General features: G+C 46.8%; 1 protein-coding gene across 1 annotated transcript in view; it reads right to left on the minus strand.

The window, feature by feature from the left end:
* Positions 1-9502: 9502 nt before the first annotated feature.
* Positions 9503-13034, minus strand: part of LRRK2 (leucine rich repeat kinase 2) — a gene marked incomplete at both ends in the record, with an annotated part of 63555 nt that continues 60023 nt past the window's right edge. Inside the window, 2 exons of the mRNA XM_080363820.1 lie at positions 9503-9624; positions 11452-11522. Of these exons, the coding sequence (XP_080219946.1) occupies positions 9503-9624; positions 11452-11522 (193 nt within the window). The remainder of the gene's footprint in view (positions 9625-11451; positions 11523-13034) is intronic.

A 13034-nucleotide genomic window follows, 5' to 3' on the forward strand; every position in this document is an offset into this window, starting at 1 on the left:
CTTGTGTGATGGCTGCTTGCTAATGGGAAAAAAAATTGGGGTTGACTTCCAGCTGTGAGATGCTGCCTTGGGGAGTGGATCCAGGCTGAGCTGCAGGTGTGTTGCTGTGCTGGTTGGTTGGTACAGCTGTTTTTATTGTGGTTTTTCTTGTTGTTTTGCTGTTTTTACCATGCTGGTTGGTTGGTACAGCGCGTACCACTGCAGCCTTGTACCACCTGTATTTACCTTGAGCAGCGTGTGCAAGGCTGTTCCAGAGAAGAAAGTTTGTTATTGCAGTGATAGTTTTTTGGTCATGTTTATTTGTGTTGTGGACAGAAGGCAAGAGTGTGGTACAGAATAATGAAAGGAGTGGGTGCGCTCGCACAGGGTGCAAGTTGTGTCAGCAGGGGCCCCGTCGCCTCGACTCCCTGTGGGAACTGGAGTGCTGTGCCCAGACGTGGCTGTCCCCATGTCCCTTGAGCTGCATCCCGTGTCACGGAAAGCCAGCGCAACCAAGAGAGGTGGGGATGGGGTGGCAGCGGGTAATTACCCAAGTAATCTTAGTTCTAGGGTTCAGGAGGAAACACTGGTCTGGGTTTTTAGCAGAACAGAGCACCTTTGGCCCAGTCACCTGTGAGCCAGAATTTGCTGTAAAATCTCCAAGTTAAGATGACACGCTTCACTTCTGTGGTTCTGGGTGTATTTTGCAAAATATTTCTAATTAGGGAGAGAAAAAGGCGAGGATGGAGGCAGTCCCGAACCCTCTGGAGTTCCGTCAGGGCGCTTGCTTGCTCTGTGGTGCTGCGGAGGGGACGAGGTGTCCGTGCAGGGGAGGCCTGTTCTGTGGGGGCTGCAGCAGCCGAGCAGCGTGAAACTGCAGGTGTGCTCACACCACAGCTGGGAGAGAGTTGTGGGTCAGGGGGAATTGATCACGAGTTGACATAAGGAGTTAATTGATGTAACTGATAATACTGCTGTCTCCTATCTCAGTGATGTGCTGTGGCGGCTGCAGGGGAACTGTCCGTGAGAGTCGGGCTGTGATGGATCCTGCTGTACGCTGTGGCTCCTGTCTTTGTGCTGCCTGTTGCTCCATCGTTCTCACCACCTCCTCTGCTGTGGGTATTGGTGCCTGGCGCAGGACACACCAAGAGAAGAGAGTGAAATGGGTGTGCGAATGGAAATTTCCATACTTCAGGCTTTCATTCTTCCCCCCCTGACTTTTCTAGCAGATGTTTGGGGCTCTTTCTGGCAGGAAAGTGAGGAAGAAAGGCCTGTGTTTCGGAAGCAGGAGCGGGGCTGGGTTAAGCAATGTAGCAGACTTTTCTTTAAAAAAGCCAAACCAAGCCTTTCCCTGAAACTCTCATCGTAGAGATAGGTAATTTGAGTTTGAAAGAAGATTCATCTCTCTCCATCCCCAAAGCAGCGCGGTGGGACTGGTGCTGTGGGGCAGTGCCCAGCCTTTCCATGTGGCTGCCGCCTCTGCCCTGGGTGCGTGTTGGTGCCCATGGGGTGCCCACGGTGGGACGGGGACACGCTGTGCCGGTGGAGTCGGTCCTGCCCACGACTGGGCAAGGACTCTCCCTCCCTGGCCTCGCTCTGCCCGAGATCCTCTTAAGCTTTTCAGGGACTGATGTGACAAACTGAGCCCTAAGCAGTCGGCACAGTTGCTTAGGAACGGTCAGAGGCAGGATGTATATCTGGTGTAAATGCAGCTGTGATTAACTGTACAGACAAAGCCAGGGCCGGGGGGCAGTGGTTGCCTCGTCATTTTGGTGTTGAGTTCTGCGTGAGCAGCTCCAGCACTGAGGACGTCTCGTACAATGTGTTCCTGGTGCCACCTGAAGCAGGAGGGGTGTGATTGCCCTGGTCACATCCCCGGTGGCACTGATGATACTCAGACTCCCTGCTCTGTTTCTTCAGAGGTAACCAAGCACCGCAGCTTGTTTTTTTAATTATTATTTTCTGGGAAGATGAGCAATGAGAACAGCTTGTTTGGGGATACTTGCAAAGACCCCCATCTGTTTTTAAAAGGCACCCCAGAAGGTGGGGTTGTTGGAGGATGCATCTGTTATACACATCACTTGGATTGCTGCTTAGTTGCAAAGTTACTTCTTGTAAAGATACTTTTTTTTTCCTACCAACACTCAGTTAATGCGAATCACGTCCAGTATTTGGCCTTGTCAGTGATCTGGTGTTCAGAGAAAGTATTCTTGCCTGCATATATATTTAACATACAGTAAATGCTTCAAGAAGCCTTAAGGGACTCTGCCTCCGATGCCCGGACAAAGGTTTGGCGTTGTAGGTCTGTCCTGCGCTGGGCTGCATTTCAGCTGGTTTGGTTAAAATGGTATGAAGTGTTTCATCTTTTCCTTCTGCCATGGCTTGGTGTGCTTCCCAAAGCATTCCTGGTTGCTGCTGGCCCAGGATCAAGGCAGTGTCACTTTTTCCTGTCTTCCAGAAGAGTTTTCTGAGAGTTGGTCCATAAATTCCTTAAAGCAGAGACCTTGAGGCTGGATGGTGCAGTGTGCTTTCTCGGGGGGCAGAGCCAAAGGCACGCTCTACGAACATGAGCTTCTCCCTGGCATTGACATAGTGGAATTCAAGCAAAATCTCATGGTGTCTTGTTTGTTTCCTTTCATTTTGTGCATATGAATAGAAACATTCAGAGTCGCGAGACCAGCAGCTGGAGGTGCAGAAGGCAGCTGGCCAGACCAGGCTGGGCTCAGGAGGACCCTGGTGTGCTGTGTGCGCGAGAGGCGGCTGCAAACAGGTGCCGGGCGGGCTCGGGGTGAGCAGAGCTGGGCCGGGCTGCTGTGCCCATATCTGCAGCACCGCGGGCTGGAGGTGTCGCAGCGTGCCCCTCTGCGCGAGGGCACTGCACCCCCTGCTGTTCCTGGGGAGCCCCACGGGTGGGCTGGCCCCATGGGCAGCCTGCAGCCTCCACGCAGGACCCTCACCATGGGCAAAGCAAGTGGCTGCGTGTTGCTGGGCTGTGGGAAGACGCTGTCCCGTGGCACGAGGGTCTGCAAGAGCTGCTGCTGAGCCGCGGAGCTCCTGCCTTCGTCCTGCGGCTCCTCCCCGGCAGAGAGCGGTGCGTCCTCTGAAACCAGGACACTGGAATTTCTGTCTTTCAGCAGTGATGGGGCAACTGAGCAGCCACCCAATTCTGTGCTTTGCTCTCCTTATGTCTTGGACACACCTGTGTGGAAGGGGAATGGTGCTGGTCAAAACTCACATGGCCAAAGTCCAAAGGGCTTTTAAACTAAAAAGCAAAGTTCATCCAGAATAAAACCTTTTGGCTGGATAAAAATAGGTAGGTGAGGTGGAGCAGAACTAAAAATGATTCCCTTGTCTCCAGGCAAGCTGGTGTTTCTCTGATGTCCCTCAGGAAAGGACTGTCCCTGCTCCTCTCCAGGGCCAAGGCCACTGACATCCTCTCAGCAGGAGCCTTCCCCTGCGCCCCTCTGTGCACCCCCTGCGTCCATCCGTGCACTCCCTGCGCCCCTCTGTGCCCCCTCTGCCGTGGGCTCCTCGCAGGGAGAGTTGCACCAGGGAGTGATGTCTTGGAGCTGCCCAGCCTGGGCACCCATGTGCAGGGAGCTTGTGGGACGGGGCTGCATGGCTCTTCTTGCAATGGCAGGTACTGAATATTGATTTTTTTAAAATTATTATTATTTTTATTCCCCCCCCCCTCCAGCAATGTGGATTTCAGACACTTCCATCAGCACTCATTGCTCTGCACCTGCTGCTTCTGACCCCTGCAGAGCCCAGGTGTTTCTTTCCCTTTCTGGATTCAGCTGCAATAGCTGTAAAACCAGGGAACTGATTTTTGTTGCTTTCCCATAATTACAAATAACAAGGTGGGAGCATGTTTTGCCATGAGATTTTCCCATTTTCCAGTCGCAGAGTGCTCAGCACACATTACTCTTTTGGAGGAGAGAAAAAATTGGAGGGGAGGTGAGTTTTGACAGATGGATAATACCTGAAAATTACCATTTTCTGAAGCTTAATGACCTGGCTGATAGTTATTAGAAGCCAGTATGGATGACAGTGGCATTTAAGCGAGCACCGCTGCCGCGCAGGGCCGGGCAGCCCTGGCCTGGGCTCCCGCCCGTAGGGGCTGCTGTTGCTCTGCAGTGGCCGGGAGCGCGGGCCCCAGCGGGAGCGTCTCTTTAAAGTTTAGAAATTAGCTTTTCAAATGTTTGAACTTCGGAGTAAAGGAAATCCGTGAAACCTTTACTTGTGTGCATGCGATTTAACAGCAGCCTTTGAGTTCTGCCTCAGGCTGGCAGCATCAGGCTGATGGAAGGAGCCTGTGGAGGCCGGCGGAGGGGTGGAATATCGGCCTTGCTGTGGCCGGAGTGGAGGGGCTTCTGGGCTGCCAGCAGCTCCCAGAGCGCCTGGCTGGGCTGGAGAAGGGGTTGGCCCCATTGCATGGATGGTTCCCTGCAGAAGGAGGCCTGGGGTCAGTCTGAGCCCTGGTGGCTTGTCCCGAAGTCGGAGGTGGCCTCCCTCAGTCCTGGGAGATGAACCACGGGTGCAAACAGAGCACTGGGGTTAGCACACGCTTAGTTGAGCCCCAGCGCATCAGCCCAACTGTTGTTGCTTTGCCCACCCGTGGATGCAGCCCAGCAGAGCGCTGTCAGAGCAGTGGCTTCACAACGACAGAATTCACAGGAGTTTTATATAGGCGTTCATCAGGAAATGCTGATGAGAATGTAATCACTAGTGCATAAAACTGGCTTCCCCGTACATCTGCAGAGGGTTCAGTGGCATTTTCCTGGCTGGTGTGCACAGACGTGCTGCACAAGGGGCTCGTGGGCAGGAGGAGCTCATGTCCCAGCACGGTGCACCTCTCTGGGAGGAAGGTGTCAGGGGGACAGATGCTGCCACAAGAACCTGTTTTTGGCTTCCCAGTGTCTTGCCAGCCCCCAGAAACCCCATTGCACCAGGGAGGGCGACTGGGCTTGACATCCCTGAGCCTTCCATGGCCTTTACTGAGGAAAACTGAGCAGGTTTTTCCTCCTTTCAGGCTGCTGTGGACCTGGTCAGTGAGCAGGAGCGAGGGAGGGGAGCCGAGCGGCGCTGGGGGTGACCATGGGGGAGCTGCCACTGTGTCTGCCGGCAGCTTTGCCGCTGCAAACCAGCCCAGCCTCTGCTCTTCCAAGGGTGAGCAGCTCTGCAAGGAGCTCTGCAGCTTTAGAAAATACATATATCTACATATATATATATATACGTTTAATATGACCTCTAATGGTAACAGTGCGAAGCTGAGGTACCTGAGCCTCAGCTTTAGCTCAGTTGGTTTAGAATCCAAATCGCAGAGCCCAGGAGTCTGGGGGATGGCTGTGGGGGCAGATGGTTCTTGCTGCCTCAAGGAGAACAGATGTTTTCAAGGCAACTGCTGAGATGTCAAGCCAAGAGAAAACAGAACTGAGCATCAGCGATCTAAAGTTGATATATTTACAGTGCGATGAGCTGGGTGCTTCCATTGCCGCTCTATGATTTTCTCTCTGCAACACAAAGGCTTGTTGTGCAGCGCCGTGTCCTCCTGCTCGATGGTCCTGGGCTCTGTGGGAGCAGAAAGCGTGGAGCAGGGGAAGAGGTGGCAACTGGAGGCGTGTGACCCTGTGAGCTGTGTCACTGCGCTCCTGTCACCGTGTCAGGCTGATCCAGGGGCTGCAGGGGGGCCCAAGGCCTCTCCTTTCCTTCTGTGACTAGTTCTGGGTTGTCCTTCCCTTGAGAAGGGATTTAAAATGGGAGCTTGTCACAAACTGTTTGTGACCCTTCTGCAGCAGTGTCCTGTAAAGGACATTTTGCTGGGCAGCCCCTGCTGCCACCCGCCTGCTCCCTCCTGCCCCGCTGCCCCACAGAAGGGACAGTCGGGGCGCTGTGCAGTCACGTTTTCTGCCCAGGGACAGCCCGTGGGGTCCCTCACGGCTCAGTGTGGGACGGGAAAAACGTGGCGAAAGGCAGAGAAATAAATGGTGCAGAAAACACGAAACACTGGAATGGCTACGAAAGATTTTAATTTATTTCACCTTTTCTATCTACTTTAACTTTTCAGGTCACTGGCGGTAATGGGCAGTGCTGGAAATGAAGTAAATATTTACATAGCCGGAGACACAGCATTGACTTTTAAGTCTCTTCTCACTAATTAGTGACAGCATTTATAGGCACTGATGGCTTAACAAACCCCACGGTATTCACCTGCCGCCTTCTCAGGCAGCAAGAAAATCAAAGCAGTGCAGAAGAAAAGGAAAAAAGAAAAGGCCTTAATTTTTACTTTCATTTTGGTTTTAGCAGAGTTGGATTATGGTAGTTTTAAAAAAATAACTGGGTTCTTTTGTTGTTGACTTACTGGTGTATTGTTATTTAAAGTAACTTTAAAAATAATGCCGGTTTACTCTTCAGCCCAAACACCCCGTGTCGAGGGCAGGAACCAGGCAGCGCCAGCTCACTGCAGGGAAGAAGTTTTTCACAATTTGGTCATTGGAATGTTGTTGCTTTATTGAACAGGGCCTGGTGAAGCAGGGAGGCCGCCCAGGTGTCTGTGCTGCACCCGCACAGCCGGCACACACCGTGAAGAACGTTCTGAGAGGTGAACACGGGAATCGTCACTTTTGTTTGCCTCTCAATTTCTGCTTAACTAGGTTTCCCATTGCTAATCCAACAATAATACATCTTGTAGGATTTTTCCCCCTTTAATTGATTTCAAAATACAGCGATGCAATGATTGTCAGCTCTCATGTGATGATGCAACTCTGTATTTATAAACTAATAAAATTGTTCTAAAGATGCATGCCTACCTAAAACTTGGAAAAGTGTACAACATGGTTCACTGCTCAGCCGATACATATAATTTTTATTTATACTTGCTCAAAGGCCTTGAACGAGTTTTCTATAAGAGAATGTGCAGGTGAGTAGTCCTGAGGTGAGTTCGGAATACAGAAGAAGAACTAATTCAGACAAAAAACCTGAGAAGCTGCTAGTTCTGATCAGAAAATCTGGTTTGCTTAAGACAGGTAATGAGAGCTGTTTTCAGATTTTTTTAATGAATGACTTGGAGGCCATAAAATGAGAAGAGGAATTGTTCATGTATCTTTTCTACTTGAAAGACTGATAGAAAAATATGAATGTCATTGTCTTTTCCTCATTCACTGAACCTCATCCTTTTCCCTTACTCCTTCCTCATGTCTCTGGTATCGAGGAGCTCATCACCAAATGCGTTACTTGTCTTACTCCCTCCAGGTAGATGGGTTTGGTTATTAAAAGCGGCAGTAATGACAAATGCCCAGGTTTGGGGATCAGCTCACACTCAGGAGGCCTGGTTCTCTTTCCTCCATTATATGTCCCGGTTTCACCCCAAAGTGGTACATAGAGAAGTAATAGGATTCTAAGGGACACACTGAATCGTGGCCAAACCATACTGCTTGTTTCCTATGAGCAAACAGGCCCAAGTAACAGTCATCCTTCTGTCTGCAGGTGCTGGGTGTTATCCTACATACACCTGGTAGGGCTTATACTCTTATGTTAGCGTGTCAAACTCATTTTTACCGCGGGCTGCATCAGCCTCACAGTTGTCTCCAAAGGGCTGGATCTAATTTTAGGACTGTATCAATGTAGGAGTCGTTGCTCTTGTCTCTTGTTCTTTGCAATCCCTGTCATACGTACCACCGAGGCCGGATCCAGCCTACAGTACAGTCAGCACAGCCGCAGAACTGGGCTCCTGCGTCAGCCTGAGGTAAGGGACAAAGCTCCACAAAACTGCACACAGAAGCTCCTCCTTGCAAATTCAGTGAGGAGAAAGCAGACTATGTTATTAACAAAGTACAGTTTTAATAAAAAGGTTTAAGGCTTGCATCTCAAATTGACTTATAAATAAACATAATCACAATACATATATTCTATTTTTTTTTAAAAAGTATTCATAATAATATATATTTTCTGAGTTATAAAATCCCATATAAATAGCAAATTATTCTCAGTATGCAGAATACAAGAATACATAAAAACTGGGGTGCATATCTGAAGGGAATCCAGAGCGCACACACAATAAATGGCAGAAAATAGAACAATGCCACAGTTGGACACAATAAATGCTGTCGTCCTAGTATATAATTACTCCAAAACTGTAAAAATGGAACCGAGAACTTTTTTGTTGCTTAACCCTGTTCAGCTCCATAGAAATAAACTGAAGAATGGCTCTGGATACTCCATGCCTTGAGATTTCAGGAGCACCCTATGGATTCTTTTGGTATCAAATAAAGAAAACAATGTCTGTCTTCTGATGGACAGAAACAAGGCACACAGAGCAAGTCGGTGCAGGCTGTAAGATGCCGCTTGGACTTACAGCCAGAGAGCAGCAAAAGGCATCTCTTGAATGAAGACATGTGGCGACAAATTCTGGTAGTTACAGGCAAGAGGTGGCCAATTCTTAGTATTTCTCAAGGTTCCCCTGCTTATCCTCAAAATAGCAATATAAACTAAAACAAGTAGAAAATTTGCAGCTTATAAGTATGAAAATGAATGTTGTTGTTGGTTTTGGTTTTTTTAGATTGAGATATGGAAAGAAGCGAGTTGGACTAAGAGCGGGCAGCCTGGCTCCAGCAGCACGCTTCTTTCCCTGCGGTACACGTGTAGCAGCATTTGGAGCAGAGCTTTCCCCTGCCTTTCTTCCCTTCCAACCCAAACTATTCCATGGTTTGATGACTGTGATTCTCTCTTGGCTCTTCAACGTGATGTGCACAACAGCTAGATGCGAATGGTGATGTTCAGAACGGTGTGACTACGTCTCGTGGAACAAGGCGGATGCCGTACTGCAGGAGGGCACCAACCTGCAGGAGCCTAAATTCTGAATTCAGAGTTATTTTACTATTTTAGCACAACTTTTTTTTCCTGATCATAACAAAAAATGTCCATTATTCATGGAATAAAGCCTGTTCTGCTTGTTGTTTTCAAGGAGTAATGTAGTCATTATATGTTCCTTTAAACACTGCTATTATTTAAATAGTATGTTCTCTGTCACATACTCAGGGCCATGAGCTCTGACTTACTACTAAAACATGAGTCATTAGAGCAAACTCACACATGCAAACTGCAATAAATGCATAGAGGCTTAAATTTCATTCCTTATTACAGCGTCAGCTCAGTAGAGATAATGAAGCATATAGGAACCATTTTTAGTCTCCCGGCTTATTCCCAGTTTAACTGGGATCAAAAATTGGATGAACAATGTTATACTGAAGTTGAGCCATAGTTGGCGAGAGCGGAACGTCGCAAGTAAACAGATGCGGGATGCCACTTCAGATGCAGAAATTCTCAATAGTTTTCTGCCCTTTCAAATATTACAAATAATTGATCCTTCAATTTCCATGGTATCCTATGGATACTGGCTGCTTCTCTTGTGGCAATTTTCTTCATGCTTTTTGGTTAAAAACCCCAGCAACAAGAAGTTGTAAATATTGCACAGTATGTTAGGATGGAAGACTAGAAAAGAGAATGGCACTTGCAGGGTGACTTTTCAGTCCAAAGAAAAGCTCTTCATTTTTTCTGCTAATTCCTGTCTCATTTCTATATGTTTTTTCAGGTTTTGCACTTCATGTGGCAGGTTCATGTCCCACACTGACACGCAGGATTGTAATTCTGGAAAAAAAAAAACAACATTGAAAGCTGCAACAGAGAAGAATTATTGCACACTTAGAAGTGGTTTTGTTTATCTGCTTATGCTTTAATTACTTGTAAATCGCCTCAATGGAGCATGACGCTTAGGACCTGGAAGACAAGTTACATGACACATTGTGTGTGAGGTAATGCAGTTATGTGCTACAAGCTGTTTGTACCCGCACAACAATTCAGTTTCTAGTTCCTAAACTTAGAGTATACTATTTAAAAGCACTTGAAAAATCATTTATGGGGTCTGTGGACCATAAGCTACTGACCTGAGCTACAGTTAATGTTGGTACTGAGGTGCCTGCAGAAAATTTTGTCTCTGTTTTCCTGAGCAGACATACCCTAAATGCTTACAGACTCAAAACCTGTAAACTAAAAACAGAAACTGATTTCATAAAGCAGCTGGAAAAGGTAATTTCTTCAATCTCTCTTTATGCAAATGACTCTTTTTAAACAGAGAATTCACATTGCTTTTAGTGGAATAAGGATAACTGAGAACACTCTCATGAGCAGGGACTCACAAGCTCACAAGGTCTGTGGAGTCTCCGATTCCTCTCTGTATAGTTAATGGCACTGTTAAGTACAATAAAAAGGCTAAAAGGGCAATTGGTGTTCTTATGGTAACAATCAGGGAATATTAGAATATAAAAATCACTGCTGTAAGTTTGATTCTTATTTTATTCCAGTCAGCTCATCTACGCTCACCACTCTTAACTTTCTACTGGCATTGCCACATTTTTAGGGGTCACTGAAAGTGGGATGCAATAAAGGTAAAGAAGGGCATTGATCAGAGCATCAGCTGTAGCTGTTCTTAGAAAAACCCAAAGATGCGGATTATCTTCCTTTTCCAGCACCTGGCTACCCTAATTGTCAGGAAGCTTTTCCCGATGTCTGACCTAAATCTTGCTTGCTGTAGTAGAAACCGGTTAGTCCTTATCCTGCCCACAGGCAACTTGCAGGAGTCTTTATTCCCTTCCTCTTTATTTACATATGTGAAGCCTATTATCACATCCTCTCTAAGCTTTATTTATATTAACCAAAACTCAAATCCCCACAGCACTTCCTGACAGGTCGCATTTTTCTCCTCTGGACTGTTCCCATCAGCAACGTCCCACAAGGGAACACTCCTCCAGCAGAGGGGAAGAACCAGCTTGTGCCCTACAGACACCACTTTTTGGTGCATGTGAGAATGGTGTTTGCCTCTTTGGCAGCAACGTGACACAGCTGACCCGTGTTCAGCCTCTGATCAATCATAGCCCTTTTTTCTGTAGCACTGCTGTTTAAGCTGATCATCTTATACTGGTACAATGGCTCATTCCTAATTAAGTACAATGACTTGCATTTGTCCTTACTGAATTGTATCCTGTTTCCTTCCAGATCATTTGCTCTATATGTCAAGGTAATTTTGAATTCTAATCCTTTCCTCCAGTGTGCTTGTGGCTTTGTCTTAGCTGAGAATTGTCTGAAATCTGAAAAGCACATTCACTATTCCTTCATCCACATTATTAATGAAAATGTTGAGGATTCCTAGCCCAGCACAGACCCCTCTGGAAATCCATTTGATACATTTTCCTATTAGACAATTCCATTTACATTCCAAATATAGTTTTCTAGCAAATTATATTACATACTTTAAATAGTGGCTTCCTCTGATCCATGTTTGGAAGTTACTGTTAGTTTGTATGGAGCCCAGAAATTACATTAAATGATGATCATCAACTCTCCACTCTCAGCGGGTAGTCAAGCATAATAGTGTCTACTCCACTAATAATGTGAATTAATAAAAGGTGGTTCAGGTACCTTTGTGATATTTGTTGTCTTCGGTGTCACTTTTATAGCAATATCCCAAAACCAAGACTGCATTCTTGAGACTCCCTTTTTCAAAGAAATAAAATGTCGAATTTTAATGGGAACTTCGTAATTTAAAGACAGAAAGAGTAGATGACATCATGCCACTAAGAGGACAGAAAGCAGAGTTCAGTCAACTGGACCTTTTATTCAAAATCATTAACCATGACAAACCCAGACACGAAAACAATATAGTTCCCGTCTCCATTTAATGTAGGGGTTTATCAGGGTTCAAAGGCATGAGCACCAGACCAGCCGCCCAGGCTGTTGAACAAGCCCAAGTACAAAGCACCTGTTCTACAGCACAAGCAGAGGCAGCAGAGCCACAGGAAACAGATGTCACAGCAAAGGGACAGGCTGCAAATGGAGTCCCGGTGGAAAGCACAAACAGAAGGTGCCAGTAATCAGTTTGGTTATGGAAAAACACAACCAAATATGATACAAACTAATTACAAGCGTTCTGAAGTAAAGATGGCATGTATGTAGGAAAGGAGAGAAAGTAGAAACAGGGGATGGATCACAGGAAGGTGCCTGCTGAATAATGTGAAAAACGACCAGGAAGACAGGAGTGGCTGGATGACAGAGGGATGAAGTGAATGTGCTGGTGTTTCAATAACAACTTGTTGCTTATTCCCAACACAACATGTTTGTAAGTGTCTGGCAAGACAGACGCAAGCTGCCAGGTGTCCTCCTGCCACAGCCGCTCCCTGTCCTGCCGCAGCCCAAAGAGGGCAGCAAGTGGGGGACCATGGGCTGGCAGAGGACGCAGGACCAGCTCCCCGTGCCATGGATCAGGCCAGCGAAGGACCAGCCCTGTCTGCAGACACCCCAGCTCCAGACTGTGCCCCACACCTCTTCATACCTGATGTCTTACACACTCCCTAGGGAAAAGCTGAGAAGGGGGCAGTTTCGGGGGTTTATGTAGGCTGGATTATGGCTCACTGTGAAACCACAGTCTTGGAAGTCTGGTGTGACTACACCACAGCGTCTCCGCCACAACACGTTCCTTCTGAATCAGCAGACACTTCTATTGTGGGTTGCCCAGGACCCCTGCAAGGTAGAGGGAGATTTTTCCTGCCCTGGGGAGATGTGCAGTGTATTCTCCTCCGATACTGATGTAAATCTGTTTATGGTAGATGATGGCTCGTGGGAACCATAAGCATCTTCCATGCTCAGATTTTTCATCACTTTATTTTCTTCTATAACCAGTCCCATCCATACTCCTCACAAAGTGATTGGAACTTAAGTATAATGTTTCTTATTCAGACTGAGGTCCTTCCTCACTATATAGAAGTCTAAATTTTCACTTGCAAAATGAGATACAGATTTACATATAAATCATTCTGTATGATAAGTCTCATGTCTATTATATGTCAATATGTTAGGTGAAAGAATTAGAAAAAGCCATTATATTTCCATATTCATAGATGAACTACTGATAAAACTTATGTCTTAAAGTCTGTCAATCTCTTTTCCCCGAAATATTTACATCTGGTTGACATAATATATTTTACATCTTAAATGAAAATATTTAA

The sequence above is a fragment of the Nesoenas mayeri genome (genome assembly GCF_963082525.1).
Source record: "Nesoenas mayeri genome assembly, chromosome: 1".
NCBI classification, from domain to species: domain Eukaryota; kingdom Metazoa; phylum Chordata; class Aves; order Columbiformes; family Columbidae; genus Nesoenas; species Nesoenas mayeri.